Source organism: Toxotes jaculatrix, chromosome 16 (genome assembly GCF_017976425.1).
Source record: "Toxotes jaculatrix isolate fToxJac2 chromosome 16, fToxJac2.pri, whole genome shotgun sequence".
NCBI classification, from domain to species: Eukaryota; Metazoa; Chordata; class Actinopteri; family Toxotidae; genus Toxotes; species Toxotes jaculatrix.
In genome coordinates this window covers 16,922,620-16,941,822 of record NC_054409.1, presented here as the reverse complement: position 1 = coordinate 16,941,822, position 19,203 = coordinate 16,922,620, and the positions used below count along the sequence as shown (strand labels likewise).

Below are 19,203 nucleotides of genomic sequence, written 5' to 3'. Positions count from 1 at the left end.
GAGAAAAGTCTCTTATAACTTTTGATCATCATGGTCTTGAGGTGAGGTCCACCAGATATGAAGTTGATCGGGTGAAATCCCTAGCACGAGTTCATCCGCATACCAATGGTGGAAAGCACTCAAATTTGGCCGCCAAAAACAAAATGGCTGACTTCCTGCTGGGTTGAGGTCATGGTGTCAAGAGACTTTTTTGTGCGTCCCGAAGTGTTCTTTTTGTGTACTGATTTTCATCTTTGTATTCCAAAAAAACCCATATGGAGAGGGGTATTTTAAATCTTCAAGGGGGCGCCGTTGAGCCATTTTGCCCCGCCCAATTACAAAAACCCCATCAGAGTCTAGGACCAGCCCCCAAGAACGTGTGTATGAATTTTTAGGATCATAGGAGGTGGTTAAGGTCATTACAAATCCAAACGTAATTTCACGGCGAGGGATCGTCAGTTGCCACGCCGCCACACAGATGCCATTGCACCCAGCTTCACGGCCTTTATAATGTAACTTCACCAAGTAGTTGGGAAGGTTGTAGAGCAGAAACAAAGCCGAGGGTGTCAACTATTAAGGAGCAGTACACTTCAGAGTAAAAATAGGTCATTTCCTGTTACCAGCAGGGGACGCCACGAGTAAGGCGGGAGTTTGACATATGGAGGCGTTCAGGGCAGAGCCCTGATCATGCTCATAAAGTTTGAAGATGTTTGGATAAAGTATGTGGACGTGAGAGCCATTCAAAATGTCATGGCAAATTCACCAAACGCCACCAAACTTTGGCGGGCCACAGAGGCCACGCCCTTTAACTTAGAGAAAAGCCTTGAATAACTTTTGATCATCATGGTCTTGAGGTGAGGTCCACCAAATATGAAGTGGATCAGGTGAAATCCCTAGCACGAGTTCGTCCGCATACCAATGGTATAATTCGCCAAAATCGCCAACTTCCGACCACAATGGCGGACTTCCTGTTGGGTTGAGGTCATGGTGTCAAGAGACTTTTTGGTGTGTCTCGGTATGATCAACATGTGTACCAATTTTCATGCACCTATGACAAACTAAGCCCAATGGGAGGGGGGTTTTGAAAATTTCAAGGGGGCGCTGCGGAGCCATTTTGCCCCCCCCATTTACAAGGACCACAAAATATCAAATTTTTCACCAGACCTGATGAGTGTGCAAAATTTCAGGCGTTTTAGAGCATGGGAAGGGGTTGAAAAATGCAGTTGTTTGGGAGGAATAATAATAATAATAATAATAATAATAATAAACATTAGAAAAACAATAGGGCCTTCGCACCACTCGGTGCTCGGGCCCTAATAATAATAATAAACATTAGAATTACAATAGGGCCTTCGCACCACTCGGTGCTCGGGCCCTAATAATAATAATAAACATTAGAATTACAATAGGGCCTTCGCACCACTCGGTGCTCGGGCCCTAATAATAATAATAAACATTAGAAAAACAATAGGGCCTTCGCACCACTCGGTGCTCGGGCCCTAACTAAAAACATGAGAGGGTGTTCTAAGTCTGTCTCTCCCTGTCCTTCTCTGTCAGTGTGTGTGCATGTGTGTGTGATCTTTGTACAGACATGCCAGAAAGAGCAATTCAATTAGAGTCTATCTCATTACACACATATCGCGTTTGAGTAAACATAAACAAACACGCACACACATCAGCAAGCAAAGGTCAGGGTCATTCAAATGGGTCTTCATCTTCTCTCATCTGCAGAGCGCAATAGTTATGCTACTCATGACCTCTGTGGATGCTCTCTTTTGATATCTTTTCCTCTCTCCATCCACCTCACATGCTCCTCCACTTCGCATGCCAGTGTACCCTACCAGCGTGGAACAAGAAGGTCAAACACTCTGTAAAGACTCTCATCATTTAAAGATAAATGAGAACTACAGCAGTTTAGCAGTTGGCCATGCCGCTTTTGAGTGAGAAGAGAAGAGAAGAGAAGAGAAGAGAAGAGAAGAGAAGAGAAGAGAAGAGAAGAGAAGAGAAGAGAAGAGTGCCTTTTTCATTACATATTTTCAATCAATATAGCATAAAAACGAATGCGGTTTATGACAAAACAGCGCTATTATGGATCTAAAAGTACCTTTCTTAGAGTATTTATTACAGTGCATGTGGGAAATAAGAGCTACATTAAGAACAAACTGTATGTGGTGTTTCATTGTGGCTACTGTTTGCTCCCTGAGGTATGAAATGAAATGAAGTGCTGACAGGTGTATCAACTATAATAGATCACTGCACATTTTGTGTATGTGTGTGTGTGATTGTGTGGGGGCATGTGACAGGATGGATGGAGGAATGAATCTGACAGGGGAAAGTGAGGAGGCTGTGCCAAGTGAATCCTAACTGGAAACAAGCACATACACACAGTCTCGTTGCTGTTTTCTCTGTCAGTCTTCGTGTCTGACTTCGGTCATATGTACTGTACGAGTCTGGTATTTTTGGGAGCATCCTTGCGAGGCTGTTTTAGGTAAGATCAAGGTATCAAGCTGTCATTGGGCCCTACTGCTGTTTGAAATTTATTTGTTCACATGTGGCATTTTTATGACATCTTTAAAGCTAGGAGGGACAAAGAGGCTCACAGAGAAAGCAAAAATAAGAATTATACAATACAAACAATTCAACAAGAAAGAGCATAACAGTATAAAAAAGGAGAAATATGATGAGGAAAGCTACTGCCTAACCCAAGAGCTGATACAACCATTCCAGCAGACCTTTTTAATGTGTTGTATAAAATCCAAAATCTACCTTTAACTCACTCAAACTCTCTCTCTTTCTCTCCCATGCTGTCTTACGTAAGACTTTCTATTTATATATGTTGCCTAATTGGATAGCCTGAATAATATTGGAGCCTTTTCCTTCCTCTTCTCCAGCCTGTGGGACAGATATCAGGCCTGTCTCATTCTGTCTGGAATTTCCGAAAAAAAAAAGGCCCTTTTAAAGATTCATAAGCTGCTAATGAGGTTATGCAGCACATTTCAAAGCAAAAAATAGTGTGACGATATGCGTATGCAAGCGCGTGTGTCTGCGGCAGGAGGGGATGGGGTTTATATAGTTGCTCAGTGAAAAGATTAACCATATGAGCAGAAGTTTGCAGCTGAAACAAATTGCAGGCGAGTCACAGCGGCTGGATGGATTAAAAAAAAAAAATAGCTCCATCAGCTATCCAGTCTGTTCAGCTTATATCTTAAAACCACTTTTGAGACATCCAACCTTCAGCTTAAGTGGGGAGCTTAGAAAGCTCTAGGTTCATGTAATTGTTTTCAAAGGATCAAAAAGAAAGACTGATTTGTTCAAGCCAAATTCCATAGATTCACAAGACATGCAAATTCAGTTGGGACTTTTACACTTCACGGCCATGATCTCGTCATTTATACAGAGGCCCCTTTGCACAGGTGCCCCAGCCAACCACAAGCAGTCGCTCATACAACAATAAGAACAGGACCCTCTCTGGCTTCCCACCAGCAAACACTGCCAGTTAAGACTGATGCTGCTGCAGTGTCTATTCCCTATGACACCTAAACATTCTACAGAAACAGCTACTGGTTTTTTTCCCTCCCTGTGTTTGATGTGACGTGAAAGCAGCATGAAAGTGTGTTGTGACAAAAAGTCATTTCACCATAATTACACAGTACACCCAACTTGAACATAAGGTGTATTTAAAGGACAGGTTCACATTATTTTCAGTCTATTTCAATTCCATTTCCATATGTATACTGAAAGAGTTATTGGTTGTGGCAATCATTCGTCCTGTGCGTACTGGCTGTGAGTAGATCCCTTCCTAACCTGACACCACGGTAAGAAATGGAGGACAGAATCCACAGTCCTTGTGGTGTGTAAAAATGACTTCTAAAGTTTAGCCAAAGCTAACATGAAGGCTCAGAAGTCTGAGTTAGACAAATCAAGTGGGTTTTTCGAAGTTCTAATAATTTCAGTGCCAAATTCCATTCTATTCTATTTCTGTTTCTGTTTCCCCAGACAGGTTTTCATTGCTTCTGTAACATATCTGGAGCAAGTAGCTTGTGGAAAATATGGTGTGAAAGCAAGCAGACTACATTTATTGTTTTAATGTGTCAGATTAATCCAATAAAATTTCATAGCTTATGTTCCTCATCTAATTTTGTGGCGATTGTGTGTTGTGGCGATGAATACTGATCTTGCTACCACTCAAACATGTAGCATTTATGCCTTCTTGGCCAACTGAATATATATATTTCAACTGAATGTTGTGAGGGATTCAAAAGGATTCAGACTGGATACTGGATTCTGGATTTGATGAAGTACTATCAAATCCCAGCCTTTCCCTGCACCATGGTACCACCCAGCTACACATCCTTGTTAGTACAAAAATCATGCATCTGCACATGTTAATAATTCAGCATGATGTTTTCAGCACACTTTTATACTGTGCTTGATTACATGTTTTACATCAGGAAAAATTTGGCAGCAGATGATGGTGGTGATCATATTTTTAGTGGTTCCAGAGAGTGTGTGGCGGCCATTACACTTGGACACAAACAACAGCTTGAGAGATGTGTGCAAGACGAGGAGGGAGAGGGTGTGAAATGGAGGAAGAAAGCAATGAGTAGAAGTGATGAAAATATAATGTATGGCAACATTAAAAGGATGATGAAACCTGCAGTTTCATTACTTCATTGCATACTTTCTGAGTTAAAAAAAAAAAAGTACATAAATGTGAACGGAGAGCGGTAGTGGAAAGGGAGGGGCTGCTGAAGGGGAGGGAGAGAAGGACTGGCTACCACCACCTGTAAACATGCTCATTAACTACAGCAGATCTGCCAAAACAAGAGAAATTTTCAAGACTGAACTATCAAATCCTATCAGAGTGTCTGTCAGATAACTATTACACCCTCCTTGTTTTCTGCCTTATTCCCAGCAGCTTGCTTTTATGCTTTCTGTTTCCTCCCTCTCACTTTGTTTGAGTGTGGCTGATTTGAATTTTTTATGTGAACACTACTGTCTAAGTATTGTAGCGACTACTGGGAGGCCAGGCAGTGATGCAGAATCCCACTGATATTTTCAGTGATTTTAAAACTAATCATGCAGACCCACAGTTAAGTAAGTAAATCAGTGTAACTGCGAAATTTCAAAATTTTAATACAGGCATTAATGTGTATTTTACATCTCAAACAACACCTTGGTATATATCATGTTTAAGTGCTTTTAAAATCTTTCTTGCTGAGCCTTTAAACTTCTCAATTTTTCCCAAGAACTTTTGTTGTGGCCATTTATTTTTTATACTGCTGAAACAAAGGTTCGCCTTTAAAGTGCCCATGTTGAATAATTGGTGAACACAGCAATGTAATATTAATAATTCTTTTCCCTTTCATCTTAAATTGATAGCCTGAGAGGTGTTACTGCAGATGGAGGAAAGGATGATTATTTGGCATAAAATTTCTGATTGTGTAAACAAAAAAAAATCACAATATAAAATATGTGCATCATATTTGAACACATCTATAGTAGTAGATGTAGTAGTTCAGTTTTACACTTGGGTCAGTACTGTTTCTTTATGTTTATTTAAAATGAGGCTTAGGCTATATCTGAATTTATAAAATACTTGTCCATCCAAAAAAATAAATAAATAAATAAGCAATAGCTTGATCTTGCAATCAAAATCTTTAAACTATATGTTTCTATAATGTAGATCTAAACAACTGGACACTGAATGTGTGATACAGACAGGTCAGGGATGGAGTCGGATCTGACAAAGACACACAGAGAAAAGACATTTTCATTAGAGCTTTCTGCTAATCCTTGTGTCTCCCCTGTAATGTGATTTCCACCGGAGTCAATTGTCCCTCCGGCTCACAGACAAAATAGACTGTTCACATTAGACCCTCCTTTTCCCTCTTTCCCTTCTTTTTTCTTTCAAACAAGCACAAACAAACACAATGTTTTCTCTTACCTCGGTCATGTGAATAAGGTAGAATCTCAGTTCTTCAGCATAATCTGTAAGACAAAGTAACAAAGAGATTACTTACTGCCTACTCTCTTTCCTCTATTTCATTCTTACCCTCTCCCTTCCTTCCTGCTTGTACATAAAGCAGCATATTTGAAGCACTTTGATTTCCGATTATGATTTCGCCAAAATGCTGTTATTGATGGAAAGCTTTTACTGTAGGTCAGCCTTATAGACTTTTACCCATAACTCACCAAAGAAGCGCTCTGTGAGATGGGCCTGTGGGTCTGGAGTCAAGATAAATGGTTTTAATCGAATGATCCCTCCCCTCTGACACAGACACACACTCAGACATACACCCACATAATCTATATGTTGTGGTGATGTTTGCTATTTGTATTACAAGTGAGCGCACACACAAGCCAGCAGTTTAACCATGACTAGCAATCTTGTCTGATGTTCGAGATCACACTGAGGAGCGGCTTGGCCCTGAGGTGAGATTTAAAATGATTAAATATGTTCTAGAAAGACAAAGATCATCCATTCAGCCCTACATGCCTCCTTGTCCCCCATTCTTTTGATCTAAAATGGTCACAGAAGAGCATTTGTCTGTCTGTCTGTCTGACTTTGAATCCTATGTATTTAATTTTTGGCTATTATCTAAAGTTTTTAAAAAAATCAGCTACTCTGCTTTATTAAGACTATGTGGATATGTTTTGATCAGTCTTGATTGACAGTGCCCGAGGAACAAATAATTATAAATAAACTGTCATCAAATTCTGATTCATATGTTGCTGAATCCTGATTGGTTAACGGAAGTGGCATCGCCTTTCTTCGAAATGTGCTCTGTACTCACTTCAAACCAGTGAGAGGAGCTCAGACACAAACAAAAACACAGAAATCTTTCATGTGAAATAACTGACATACTTCTTTGGCTGAAAATGATTCATGTAAGACCCAATAGCTCACAGTCAGAGGCTGATTGAGAAAATACAGTGAGTTGTCAGGGCCTCTAATAATACGCACTGAATGAATAATTTGTAAATGAGGTTGTCACTCTGAGAGGGTGATTCAAATGTACATAGAAATGCAGGAAATGCATTCAGATGCTATCTAACTAAATGTGTTTGTAGCTGTTAAAGTTGTTTTGTCCCTGAGCTGCGGTGAAGAGATAGTAACACAAAGAGGGCATTTGGTGATTAAAAATAAGGCACAGACTCCATTACGCAGGCATCCTGTTACATCCAATATCGAGCAGAGGAATGATTTCAGCGTGATTTCAGATTTTTGCATGTGAGCATCGTTCTGAGAAAGTCTTGTGAACCACTCCTATGAATTTGAAGTGAAATGTATGTAAGGGCATGCTTTGTGACACCGCAACCAATTTTTAACCCATTTTTTTGATCACAGAGAATGGATTTTTTTTAGGAGACAATTAAAGTCATAGATTCTGGATTTTTCAATAAGGTAAATAGAGTAGATGGAATTTAAATATTCTTAAAGTATGCAACTGAACTTTTTTTTTTCTTTCATTACAGACATAAATTATTATCTAAAGCAGAGCACTTATATCTGCAGCAAGTTAAGCTGGTAAACTTCACCAGCCTTGGGTCTGGCTCCCCAGCAAAGCAAAGAGCAGGTCAGCTTTTTTCTTTCTTCTAAATAACCTATGTGTTTAATACACACTCAGCATCTTCACCCTGAATTGTGACGGCAGATACTCAGAGGCAGCTCTTCCCCTTTTTCTTGATTCCCGTGGTGGCTGTATTTTACAAGGTCTCACTGATAGCATTTAACAGGAGAAACCAGCTCTCCCTTAAAAAGGTGAACGCAGGAGTTGTCATGATCAGTGTGTGATGTAGGGAGAGCAGGGCCCATGTGAAGTGCCGTGTTTTTCCACATTGTAAAAATGTGTTCCTTTTCATAACCAACAGCAGAGGTCACTATTGGATATCGTTGTGATTTTCTTAAAACCAGCAGAGTGCTGTCACACAGCATGTAAGAGGGGCTTGCTGAGGAAGTCAGGTGAAAAGCTTAGTAACACAACCATTTTAGTCCACCGTTTTAGTTTAAATTAAACAATGGTGCTGTTTTCTGTAAATCCTAAAAATGCCCATAGCCTTCTGAGTACTGTTAAAAAGACACACTAATCATGAACTTCTGAAAAGTTATAATCTCAAATATAAGTGGATTCACCTAATAGTATTGACATGGTGGTGTGTCAAAGGTGTAGTAATTCTAATACTTTGCTGTCACTCACATTTTCTTATGAACACACTGAAGAATAAACACCCAAAAAACAAAAAAAAACCCTGTCTTGTCTTGTGGAAGTGTTCATGTTAGTTTGTTCAGCCCAGTGATGTCTGGACTGACACGTCGTAATTTTTGTTATATGTGTGTTTAATATCAATCTATTTAATGCCACTCTCACTTCCCACGCTCCTCGGTCTAGTATCGGGGTGACAGGAACACAGGAAAGCCTCTGTATTGAACTTGCACTGAGTCACTACATGCACGCGCACACACACACACACACACCCACACACACACATACACACACGTCAAACACACCCTTGCTGAAACAAACACAAACCCCCGGCGCCTCTTTCCTGAGTGACGCTGCCGAAGCGAAATAACAATGACAGGCAGCGGGGTGGAGATGTGTGTCTGTGTGTGTGCGTCCTCTCATGAAGCACACACAGACACGCAAACCCTACTGAATCCCCACCCTGGTGATCTCCGATTGTTTGGGTGAAGGGTGGAGGTCAGAAGTGTTCCAGAGATGTCTGTGGAGAGGGTAGAGTGGTTTTGACCACTCTGCATCAGAAAGCTATATTTTGAGTGTTTACTAGATGTTGCTCACTGTGTCAGCTTTAGCTGCAAAGGAAATGTGTTCTTTATACACCTGTTGTTTATCTGAAATTAATAACCCTAGTCAGTGTTTGATATTTCTGTTGATTCTAAATGAGCAAAAGGCCAAGAGGTAACCTCACCATCATAAGCCTGACTCAGCAAATGTGCTGCACTCATCTGCATTTATGGAAAAAAAAAAAAACTAAGATGTCACTAAAAAAAACTGAAACACGCTGTGAAAAAAGTGTAAATTAACACCGATCGCCCTCAGCACAATACCACAACAGTGAGTTATGTGCACTCAAGATCTGCTCTTGGATACTCTGACTGATTTAAGAATGATCGTGGCTTCTGTGGCTATGTAAGGCTACACTAACACCTGTATGTATGGGGCTTTATCCACTGAAGGTCAGGCCCAGCCTTCAAGTGAAAGATTCAAACCTATTACTCACTCAGACAGCATTGTTTTGTACTGAGTAAATGCGTTTAATTTACAATCAGTCTGGGGGTAAAACATAGCCTCATTCCAACACCTGCTACCCTTGTAAATCACTCCCATTATTCTGACACTACTGCCCTACCGTTTAGTCCCATTTACTGTCACACACTATTTGGTACTATCACCCATTATACACTGCTATATTTTAGCAGTATTGGTCTGTATCCCCTCTCCCGTTACTCTGTCCCAAGCATGACTCCAAACTTTGCCCGTGTTTCCGCCCACCACTCTAAACACAGATATTTACAGTGAGCCCTATTTATTTGACTTGCCTGTGCTGTGTGCAGCCCTGATGGCCAACCTATTCTCTCCACACTGCCAGAGGAGATGGCTGTTTACACCAAGGTGAAGTAAAGAGACAAAGCAACAGGAACTTGAGCAGCATTTTCCTAAATATCCTCTGGCTAAGTTCAGCTGAAAGGGCCACTGTAAATCATAGTGCTGTATGTTTATTTCCAGTTGTGCTATTTGTGTGTTTAAGTGTTACATTACTATTATTCTGTGTTAAATTGTAAAAGGTTAAACATGGTTTAATATGGTAACATACAGATAAAACTGTACAATTTTGGCTGCTGTTTTGTTGTTTTGGGGGCTTTTAAGAAAGTAGTAACATGTAGTAGTAACATGAATTTCACACAGTTCGGTGATGCTTACGTACCGTCCTGGAGCCGGAGCTGTCTGAGGTACAGGGGACTCTGAAGGACGTTACACCTTCCTGGCTCATCTTCCCTTGTCACCAGCATTAGATCATTGTAGACAAACACTGTAACCTAAAAAAAGCAGATGGCCAGAAGTGGAGGAGGAAGATGAAAAAGAGAAGGAAGTTTAAAAAAAGAAGAGGAGGAGTGGGTGAGGTAGAAATGAAAGCAAGAACAGAGGAAGAAAAAAAAAACAGAATTTAACTTCACACTTCAGTATCACATCATTCGAAGACGATTTTACACCTTAAAGTAGTCATTTGTCACCACATCTGCAATTAAGTGAGATGCACATATAAACACCTAGAACTGAACAAGTCTCACACCCATAAGAGCTGTACACAACTCATGTCCTAGCACAGGAAATGCAGTTCACACATACACAGTTATGGCAGAACATAGCCTGCTGAAAGTTAACACTATGTGAAATGCACTAAGTTAATCATAAATTCCTCTTTTGTATTCTTTCAACAGCTAAAAAAAGAAAAGCTAAAATAATGAACTTGATACTAATCTGGTCATAAACAAAAACTCGCCCTTCACTGTAAATTTTAGCTTTGTCAGATTTTGTGCATGCCTGCCTGTAATATAGCCCACTGTTGATTAAATGTTATACATGTGTGCCATGTTGACTGCACAAGACATTGCATAGCTTTTTAATGATATCATGGTGGAACAACATAATCCAGTTCAATTTAGTATTTAATTATGGACAATTGCTACTTTGGAGATTTGATCAAGAGTTTTGCAACATGCCCTGATAGCCCATGACTGGCTTTGCGCTTCTGCAGCCGTAAAGTGAGATAAGTCAGTGATACATTCAAATGAAAATGAGTAGAGATAGGAAAAAGAAAAAAACATGAGAATAATACACACACTATTCTCATGTTTATAATAATAATGAGAATAAGAAAAAAAAGGAGTAGATGATAAAAATTATAAACAGAAGTCCATGTGTGTGAATAACAGTTGCTTATGCGAGATTGTGCTTTCAAGCAACACAACATGCGTACAGTGTAATTCATGCAGATGGGCACTGTTTCAAGACAGTGCTTTTGCTTTGGTGGCTTCCTGGGTGAGATAGGGGTATTTCAGATGTAGCCAGTATCTGATTAGAGAGAAAGAGAAAGAGAGAGAGAGCATGTGTGTGTTTGTCTGTGTTTAGGTTTGAGTGGGTGGGTGGAAGAGGATGTAAGTAAAAGTAAAGACCACGGACAAAGCATAAGAGAGACAAGCGGACTTAGAATGCACAACACGTGTTCTAAATGTACACACATGCACAAACAAATACTGTATATATTGTTCATAAATGTTGACACAAACACCTTCTACTTTTATTCCCACTCTCTCTCTCGACAATTCTTCTATTCTCGTTTTACAACTAATAAGATTAAAAGGTGTTATCTAATCATAAATACTATATGTATCCTGTACCCAAAATCCCACATCATCCTCTGTTGTATTGTAAATGTCAACATAAAACTGGCTTTCTCATTCTACTTTAATTCATTAAGCACCAACACATGCTGTATGACTCTACTGACAGGATAATTAGCAGGTTTAAGTTTAAACTGATTTCATTATTTGCATAATTACTTGATGACTAGAAATAACTTCTCATGTTAATGTTAATGACAGGTAATGTTAATATCATGTGCTATCTTTCCGGACATTTACTATTCTTTATTGAGTGTACTTATGATTAAATCCACTTAAATCTGTTGTGTTCAAATGTCACTTTGAAGCATTGCTAATATTTAATCCACTAAAAGTCCATTTTATCCAAATGTCACTTTGGATTAAATCCAATTTGAGCCATGTTCTGCTTATTATTTGTGTTCAGACATTATAATGAAAGTGGTGCATGTTTGTGAGGACAATAGAGTTTGTGCATTTGCCTCCAGGGCAGACTTAAAAAATACTAGTGAGTAAAGAGTAAAAGCTGGAACAACACAGAGAGATCATTAAAAACAGCCTGTATAAAGTGGCACAGTGGAAGAAACTCCCTCCTGACAAACACTGGCTGTTAAATATTTGTTTAATGACTGACCCCAGAGAGAGGCCAAAATTACCTTCCATGCCAGCAGTCACTGCACTTCACTGCACCGCAGAGCAAAGATTATCTGACAGGGCAAATTAAAGAACTGTGGCGAGAGCTTAATTCAATACAAAAATTCTCTTTTCTCGTTCCACATACAGCACATTCCACACACACACTTGCTTAACATGCTTCGATATAACAATGACATGCCAGGCGGGATTCCCTCACTTGAGTCCAAAAGAAATTTTCCAATATACATCTAACTGTGCCATTCAGTTAGAGCTATCATGTTCTGTCAATGTTTTCTCTTCTAGTCTGCACATTTATCAAGTTAATGCAGTCATTTGTCGAGTAAGTACCAGTAGATTAATGTGGCTAACAGTAGTTAATATTAACCTGAAATACAGTCATATGTATGACTGTAATCATATGTAACATTACCGGACCTAGTTCAGTGTTTAGTTTCTTTGTAGAGAAACGTTTTACATGTAACATCCTACAGGCACATAAAACAATGCTATTTCTTTTTATTTCTGACACCTACAACATTAAAGTACTTGTTACAGAATAAAAGTTAATACTTTTAAACTTCTGAAAGTATGAGCACCCTTTTACTTTTCTCACATAGGTATTATATATTTTCCAGTTACATCTTTAGAATATACTGTAAAAAAAAAAAGACTACTGCAGAATACTATTGTAAGGTGAGCTTACTGTGGAAGAATCATTAAAAAATATATATACCAAAAGAGCTGCAGTTTCTTTTGATTCATGAAACAGAATTTCTGTGATAGATCTCTGGCACTCTTCTCCCTCATCAATTATTCATTTTCCTCAACTCATGTGGACCTGATAGCTCTGAGTAGTTACAAATTCACTGGAGATGTTCAGATGTTCAGACATCTCCTCTCAGGATGTTGCTCTTGTTCTCCCTTTCTATCTCCATGCATAACACTAAAACACACACATTTTGACTTGAGATGCACACTGGGGCAACGGGCCGTCACTTCCGGTTTGGCCAAATAAACAAACCTCATAAGCGGTTGTGACAAACCAACAAAATGTTTGCCACTAGTCTGTTTGTCTCGTGCAATCTCAAGAGGGGAGGAGAAGAGAGGAGAGGAGAGGGGAGGAGAGGAGAGGAGAGGAGAGGGGAGGAGAGGAGAGGAGAGGAGAGGAGAGGAGAGGAGAGGAGAGGGCTTCAATCTTTCTATATCAATCAAATTATAAAACTCTTTGAAAGAGCACAAAGAAAATCACATTTCCTATTTCCTCAGATCACTAAGATCCAATCCTGCACCTTCTAGGCACCATTTTGCAGCCCTTGGGTTTTCTTCAGATTAGTTTTAGATTTGCACTCATTGAGCATAAAGTTCTGAGTGTTTCCTGTGCAGTGAGGACTTCGACATTGAGCTATTTACACCAAGAGAACATGTAGCAAACATACATTCGGAAATGTTTTAACGTGCATTGAAATGATACACACTCACATCACACGCATGGACAAAGATGTACAAACATTAGTATCGCTACTGCACTGATGGCACTTACCTTGAGAGAGTGGTGCTTGCTCTCATGTAGTATCATCTCCTCAGATATGATGAGCGTTCGGCTGCACAGGTCAAGAGGCTGGACACAGAACAACAACAGATTACCCCACCAGATGAGGACATAAAGTTTTTGAACATCATTTTGAGGATCAGTCATTGATAACTGATGTGTCTAATCAGATATCAAAAACCTCATGCCCATTTAGCTGTTATTAGCATTTGCCAGATGTCAGACTCATAAACATATGTTAAGCATTTCTCAAGATAAAAATTCAAGAGGATAATATTGCATGTTATTGATTAGTAAAAAGGTTGCAGTACCAAATCCATTTCAGCTCCCAAATCCAAACGATCTGCTCAACAGCTAACAGTAAGCGTGAAACACAACTGAAACAGTTTTTATGAAGACAGAAAGCGAGCTGTGAGGCAGCATGTGTGGTCGGAGTATGACAAGACACCAACACTTAAAATGAAAAATACGGCAACGTAGGAGGAGGGGACTTCCTCTCAAGTCCAGGGTTTGAAAAAGGGCCAATTCAATGTGTGTGTACGTGAAACAGGGTCAGGGTAGCATGTTTCTGTATGACTTAACAGGAAGTACCACCGCAGTCCCTGCATTTTGAAAGTGTGGGCGACTAAAAGACCCCGACATACCAACAGCATTCAGCATGTTCTAGAAAGAGAAATTATCACATCACAACTATCTTTTCTCACTTTGGTCTTCTCTGGGTATTTTATCACATTTTACACATTTATGTTGCAATGACACATGACTTAACATTACTTGTCTCTGCTTCCTAATTTCAGCTAGTCTCACTTTACAGAAAGTCTTTCTGATTATCATACTACATTAAATATATAAAGTATTAATACACTATTTTCTGCACATAACTTTTGCATATACAAGCTGAACAGATCATACACAACCATCAATGAAAGTCAAAATAAGCCCTTTAATTTGATCAATACAGTCCCTTCTCTTCTTGTAGTGTAATAAAAGATAAGTCAAGAAGAATACATTCACTTTAGCGCCCTCTGTTTCTCCATCGTTTCCTGTATCTCTTGGCAGACAGATAAGGCCTTTAGCCTAAAGGCACAAATTCCAAAAACTAAATCTGCATATCTGAAATGTATTATGCATAAAAATAGACCCCTCTAGACTTGCAAAATTTAAGATACTCAGAAAGAAAGGTCAGTATATTTTACAAATGCAAAACATCAAATTTCTACTTCCTTTTGACACAAATGTGCAGGGGAAAATCATCATATCTAGAACTATAACCATCTGCTGCACCATTACACATGGGTTTCCCTGTTTCACCACACAAGCCTGGTTATCATGGTGACCTAGCGGTCTCAGATGCATACTATGTAATCGCTACTATGACTATGCAGTTCAAGTCTGGCGAGTTCTTTGCATGTCATCCCCTTATTCAATTTTTTGGCGAGGGTTGGGTGAGAAGGTTAATACCACTCTTATATCTGTCTGATAAATATGAAGCTCTAGCCAGCAGCCCATTTGCTTAGCTTCACGGCTAAAGCTAAAGGTATCAGAATCTGTTCTTTGAACTCTACTAATTAAGACACTATATCTTTTCTGTTTGACCTGCAGAAAAACAGAAGTGTCAAATCGTATCAGCACCCATTCCAATACAAAGGCTGAGAGCTGGAAAGAGAATATCGCAATGTGATTGTTTACCCTAAAACATATACAATAAATATAAATAAACTAAAACTAAATTTAAGGTTAGTTTTACCGTAAAACCTCTATATAAACACACACAAATATTCAAACAAATTGGCCTACCTGAACAAAGATGGGGAAGATAAGGATCTTGGGTGCCACTTTGACATATCCATAATTGCCATGTGGAGTATGTGAGCGGACGATGGTACAGTTCTGATAATTGGCAAAGTTGGCGTTCTGCTGCTGGTAGATGGGCTTGCCAGCATTAGTGGAGGTGGATGAGGTCTTTGTCATCTTGGAGTTGTTGGACCGTCGTAGGAAGCCGGTGCGGCTAGAAAGACCCCCACCACCTCCTCCTCCGCCGCCCCCACTCACACCTCCAGAAAAAGCACCCCCACCCCCACCACCACCACCACTACCACCATCAAGGGGTGGTGGACCAGAGGCCTGCCGTGTGGGGTATAATCTGGCAGCTGAGGAACAAAAAGAAAGTGAAGCAGGTTGCACATTAAAACATAGATTACGTTTGCTGTAATTTCTGGGGCCATTTATGGTTTGTCAGTAATTAGCGCCTGAAGTAATCACTTTCATTAAGTTCACAGAGCTTACACATGGTTTGACATTTGGAAAACATACTTATTCACTTTTTCCTGCCAAGAGTTAGATGAGAAGATCAATGCCACTCTCACATCTGTACACTATATCTAAGGATGGAGCCAGGAGACTAAGCTTAGCTTAGTGCACAGAAAAGAGAGTGGCATCAATCTTATCATCTAACTCTGAGCAAGAAAGCAAATAAAAATACTTCTCAAAATGTCAAACTATTTTTTAAAAGTTCACCAGACCTTCGTGGTCTTGGTGTTACAGAGATGTGGCTACACAAGCGTAGCTGCTCAGGCATCAAATTTGGGGCAATAGTTGTCAACAAAAACAAAGAGCAGACAGTAAGAAAGAAACTAATAATAATTGAATGTTGTAAGTCATTTAGAACAGGATTCAAACAGTGACCAACAAAAGTATTTTGCATTCGTTGTATTTCTAAGGTCATTTTAATTTCATGTTCTTTTTGGGAGCAAGATGTTAAGTGAATTCAATCATATTTGTTAAATTAACAATAACCTGAAATATGAAGTCAAAAACTTAATTAACATCCAAAATAAGAGAGACATCAAAGCCAACTTGGCCTTCATCCAAAACACCCAAAAGAATTCATTGTAGCCATTTACAAGAAATTGCAGGAATATGAACATAACATAAAAATCTTACCTAATGTTCCCTGGTTGTCTTGGTAAACAGGCCTCAAGATCTGAAAGAAGAATAATATGAAATCATATTAATATTAATAATACTTGTTTTAACTGACATCTAAACTACATGTAGAATGGAATGAAGTTAAATGCAACATATCAAAACAGTAAGATACAGTATGTTTTTGTTTTACAACTAAATATTTAATATATTGAAACTTGAAGCATGATTCTGGTCTTAACTTTCTATGACGTGATGTTATCTGGATAGGCAAGGGCTGTGATGAGACATATTGTAATAATACTATATATTGTAATATAGTATAATATAGGAGAACTGTCATTTTAAAGAATATGACAGATTTTTGTCTCTAAAATATGAATGTTTGTTTTTTGGGGGTTTTTTTTTAAAGATTTTATTCTGTAGTATTTGTGTGCTATACTTTCATTTTGAATGCACAAACACCATGAGTTTGTGTTTCAGGACCAAGCTGGACATTATCATCTACGGGTCCTTATACAGTACTGAATTTAGTTTCCAGGGCTCAGCTGAGCCTGTTTGAATTGCACTGGACTCCGTGAGGCAGCGATGGTTTCTACCTGTCATAACAAATTAAAATCAACTGAGGGAGTAAAGAGAGAAAGCTGCCACCACGTCACATGTTGTTCAGATTAATAGAGGACGTGAACTAGGAGCTGGAAAGTTGAAAAATGTTAAAAACATATCATTATCATACTTTTCTGCCAGCTTATTACAATAAATATTAGCTGCGGAGTGGGCTTTCAAAGCTCCTTGTGAATCAGAGTATTGTGTCAGTGTGACATGCCACCGACATGACCCATTTCCAAGGGGCTTTCGGTATATTTAGCCTTCCACCACAAAATCTAACCAAATCCTTGCCTCTTTATTTGTGTGGCAAAGAAGTGGTGGCTGTTTGAAGGGGGAATGTTTGTTCACTATGTTGGTAACTCTAATCTGAACACCCTGAACTTCTTCTTTCAATGTACTGTCTGTCATTTCTCTGAATCAGCTTCTGCTCTTCCTTTTAAAAATCAATCCTTAACTGAGCCAGAACCTGAGAAGCATTTATGGATGAAGGTGGACACTGCATGAAGCACACACAGACACATGACACACACAAACACACACACAGCTTCAAGACACAGAGAAACTTAGTGGAAATCAAACTTAGAGGAAGAGAAATGGGACATAATATTCAACTTAACCATGAACTTCACATGTAACAGCAACAGGATTTAGTTAGTTAGAAATGTTTTGGAAGTCTGGATAAACTGTTTAGATACTGTTGGCTGAACCCAGGTTGCAATGGATAAAAGACAGAGGGCACTGCTGCAGGAAGACTGACTCAAACACATCCTGGAACTTTTGGTTCAACATGTTTGTTAGCCTGAGGTGGTTAATAGGTTAGTATCGTATTGTTAAAGGGTGATAGCTGAGGAACTCAGTTCAGTCTTTTTGATTTAATGAATTTGCTTTATTTTGTTTTTATGATAAAAGATTTTACCTCATATACATAATGTCACTAGATGCAGCCATCAGTACATGCTATATAAAAACATCATGTACATGTCATATTGTGCATGTACATACATGTTATACTTAATGTAAAACTGAATATTATGTAATGGACCAGTCTTGGAATATGGTATGTGAATTGTAATAAAATATGTATTAAAGTAATAATTTTGTTCTCTTTCTTAAATGCTAGAACTATTTGTTTTTAAAATACTGATGTATAATCCATGGAAGACAGATGATTTATCTATAAGATACCTGTAAGATAAATGCTACATATGCATTGATTTCCTAATATGAACTGTTTAACTGCCAAAGTTTCACATAGTACAGACATACAATGTATTATCAACAACTGTATTTTATATGTTATTGTCTCCTGTTGCTTCTTAGTCTAAGGCCCAAAGCCACATGACTGAACTATATGGTGTATGTTCAAAACATGTTGTAAAGCACAACATCAGTGAGAGTTGTAACCAACCAACCCAGATGGCCCAGACACAGTGTAAATACAGTCTTTCTATCTATCAGCACCAGGGATGTAAGGTAAGGAGACATATCTAGGATGAGCCACCATATGACCATGGTGAGGATGAGGAGGACGAAGAAGGTGATGAAGGTGCAGCCCGCCACCAGTCTGCGGTACCTGGCTTCCAGGGTTTATGGGCGCCAGGATGATGTAGTTGTCCCCGTTAGATGCCTTCACTCTGGTACCCTTCAGTGTGGCAGTGTGAGGGTGGTGCAGGTGTCGCGGTTTCCCATCCAGCTCCTCGGCTGACCCTCCCTGGGCCCCCCACGCCAGGGTTCCCATGCCCAAGCCACTGCTATTTCCAGCTTCGGAGCCGTTGACCAGCAGCCTGCGGGCGGCAGTGGCGCGGTGGTGGGCTGGGAGAGGCGGTACAGCTGGGGGGGTTTTGCTGGTGCCAACATCTGGTGCACGCCTACGGGTAGGGGGTGAGGGAGCGTCATAGTTTGAGGTGGAGGGCTTGTAGGAGGGACGGTGAATGAGGCCCTCGAAATTAGGCTTAGCTGAGGGACCGGTGCGCCACACCACCACTGTGATTTCATTGGCGCTGTTTCTGCAGGGAGAAAGAAAGGTAAAGATAAACAAAATCCATGGGAATAAATATGTATAATAAGTATTTTGTGAAGCTGTATGACAAATGAATAA

The 19,203-nt window shown here is 39.5% G+C and overlaps 1 protein-coding gene across 3 annotated transcripts in view; it reads right to left on the bottom strand.

Moving 5' to 3' along the window:
* rgs3a (regulator of G protein signaling 3a) overlaps positions 1–19,203 on the bottom strand; it is a 153,038-nt gene that overhangs the window by 85,373 nt on the left and 48,462 nt on the right. For 2 of the 3 annotated variants that reach the window (XM_041058710.1, XM_041058707.1), the window contains 6 exons: positions 18,679–19,111; positions 16,515–16,554; positions 15,369–15,721; positions 13,563–13,640; positions 9,931–10,042; positions 5,927–5,970 (listed from right to left, as the gene is read on the bottom strand). In XM_041058710.1, the coding sequence (XP_040914644.1) occupies positions 5,927–5,970; positions 9,931–10,042; positions 13,563–13,640; positions 15,369–15,721; positions 16,515–16,554; positions 18,679–19,111 (1,060 nt within the window). Of the gene's footprint in view, positions 1–5,926; positions 5,971–9,930; positions 10,043–13,562; positions 13,641–13,882; positions 14,006–15,368; positions 15,722–16,514; positions 16,555–18,678; positions 19,112–19,203 lie in introns of those variants that run through there. The other variant, XM_041058708.1, reaches the window with a different exon arrangement.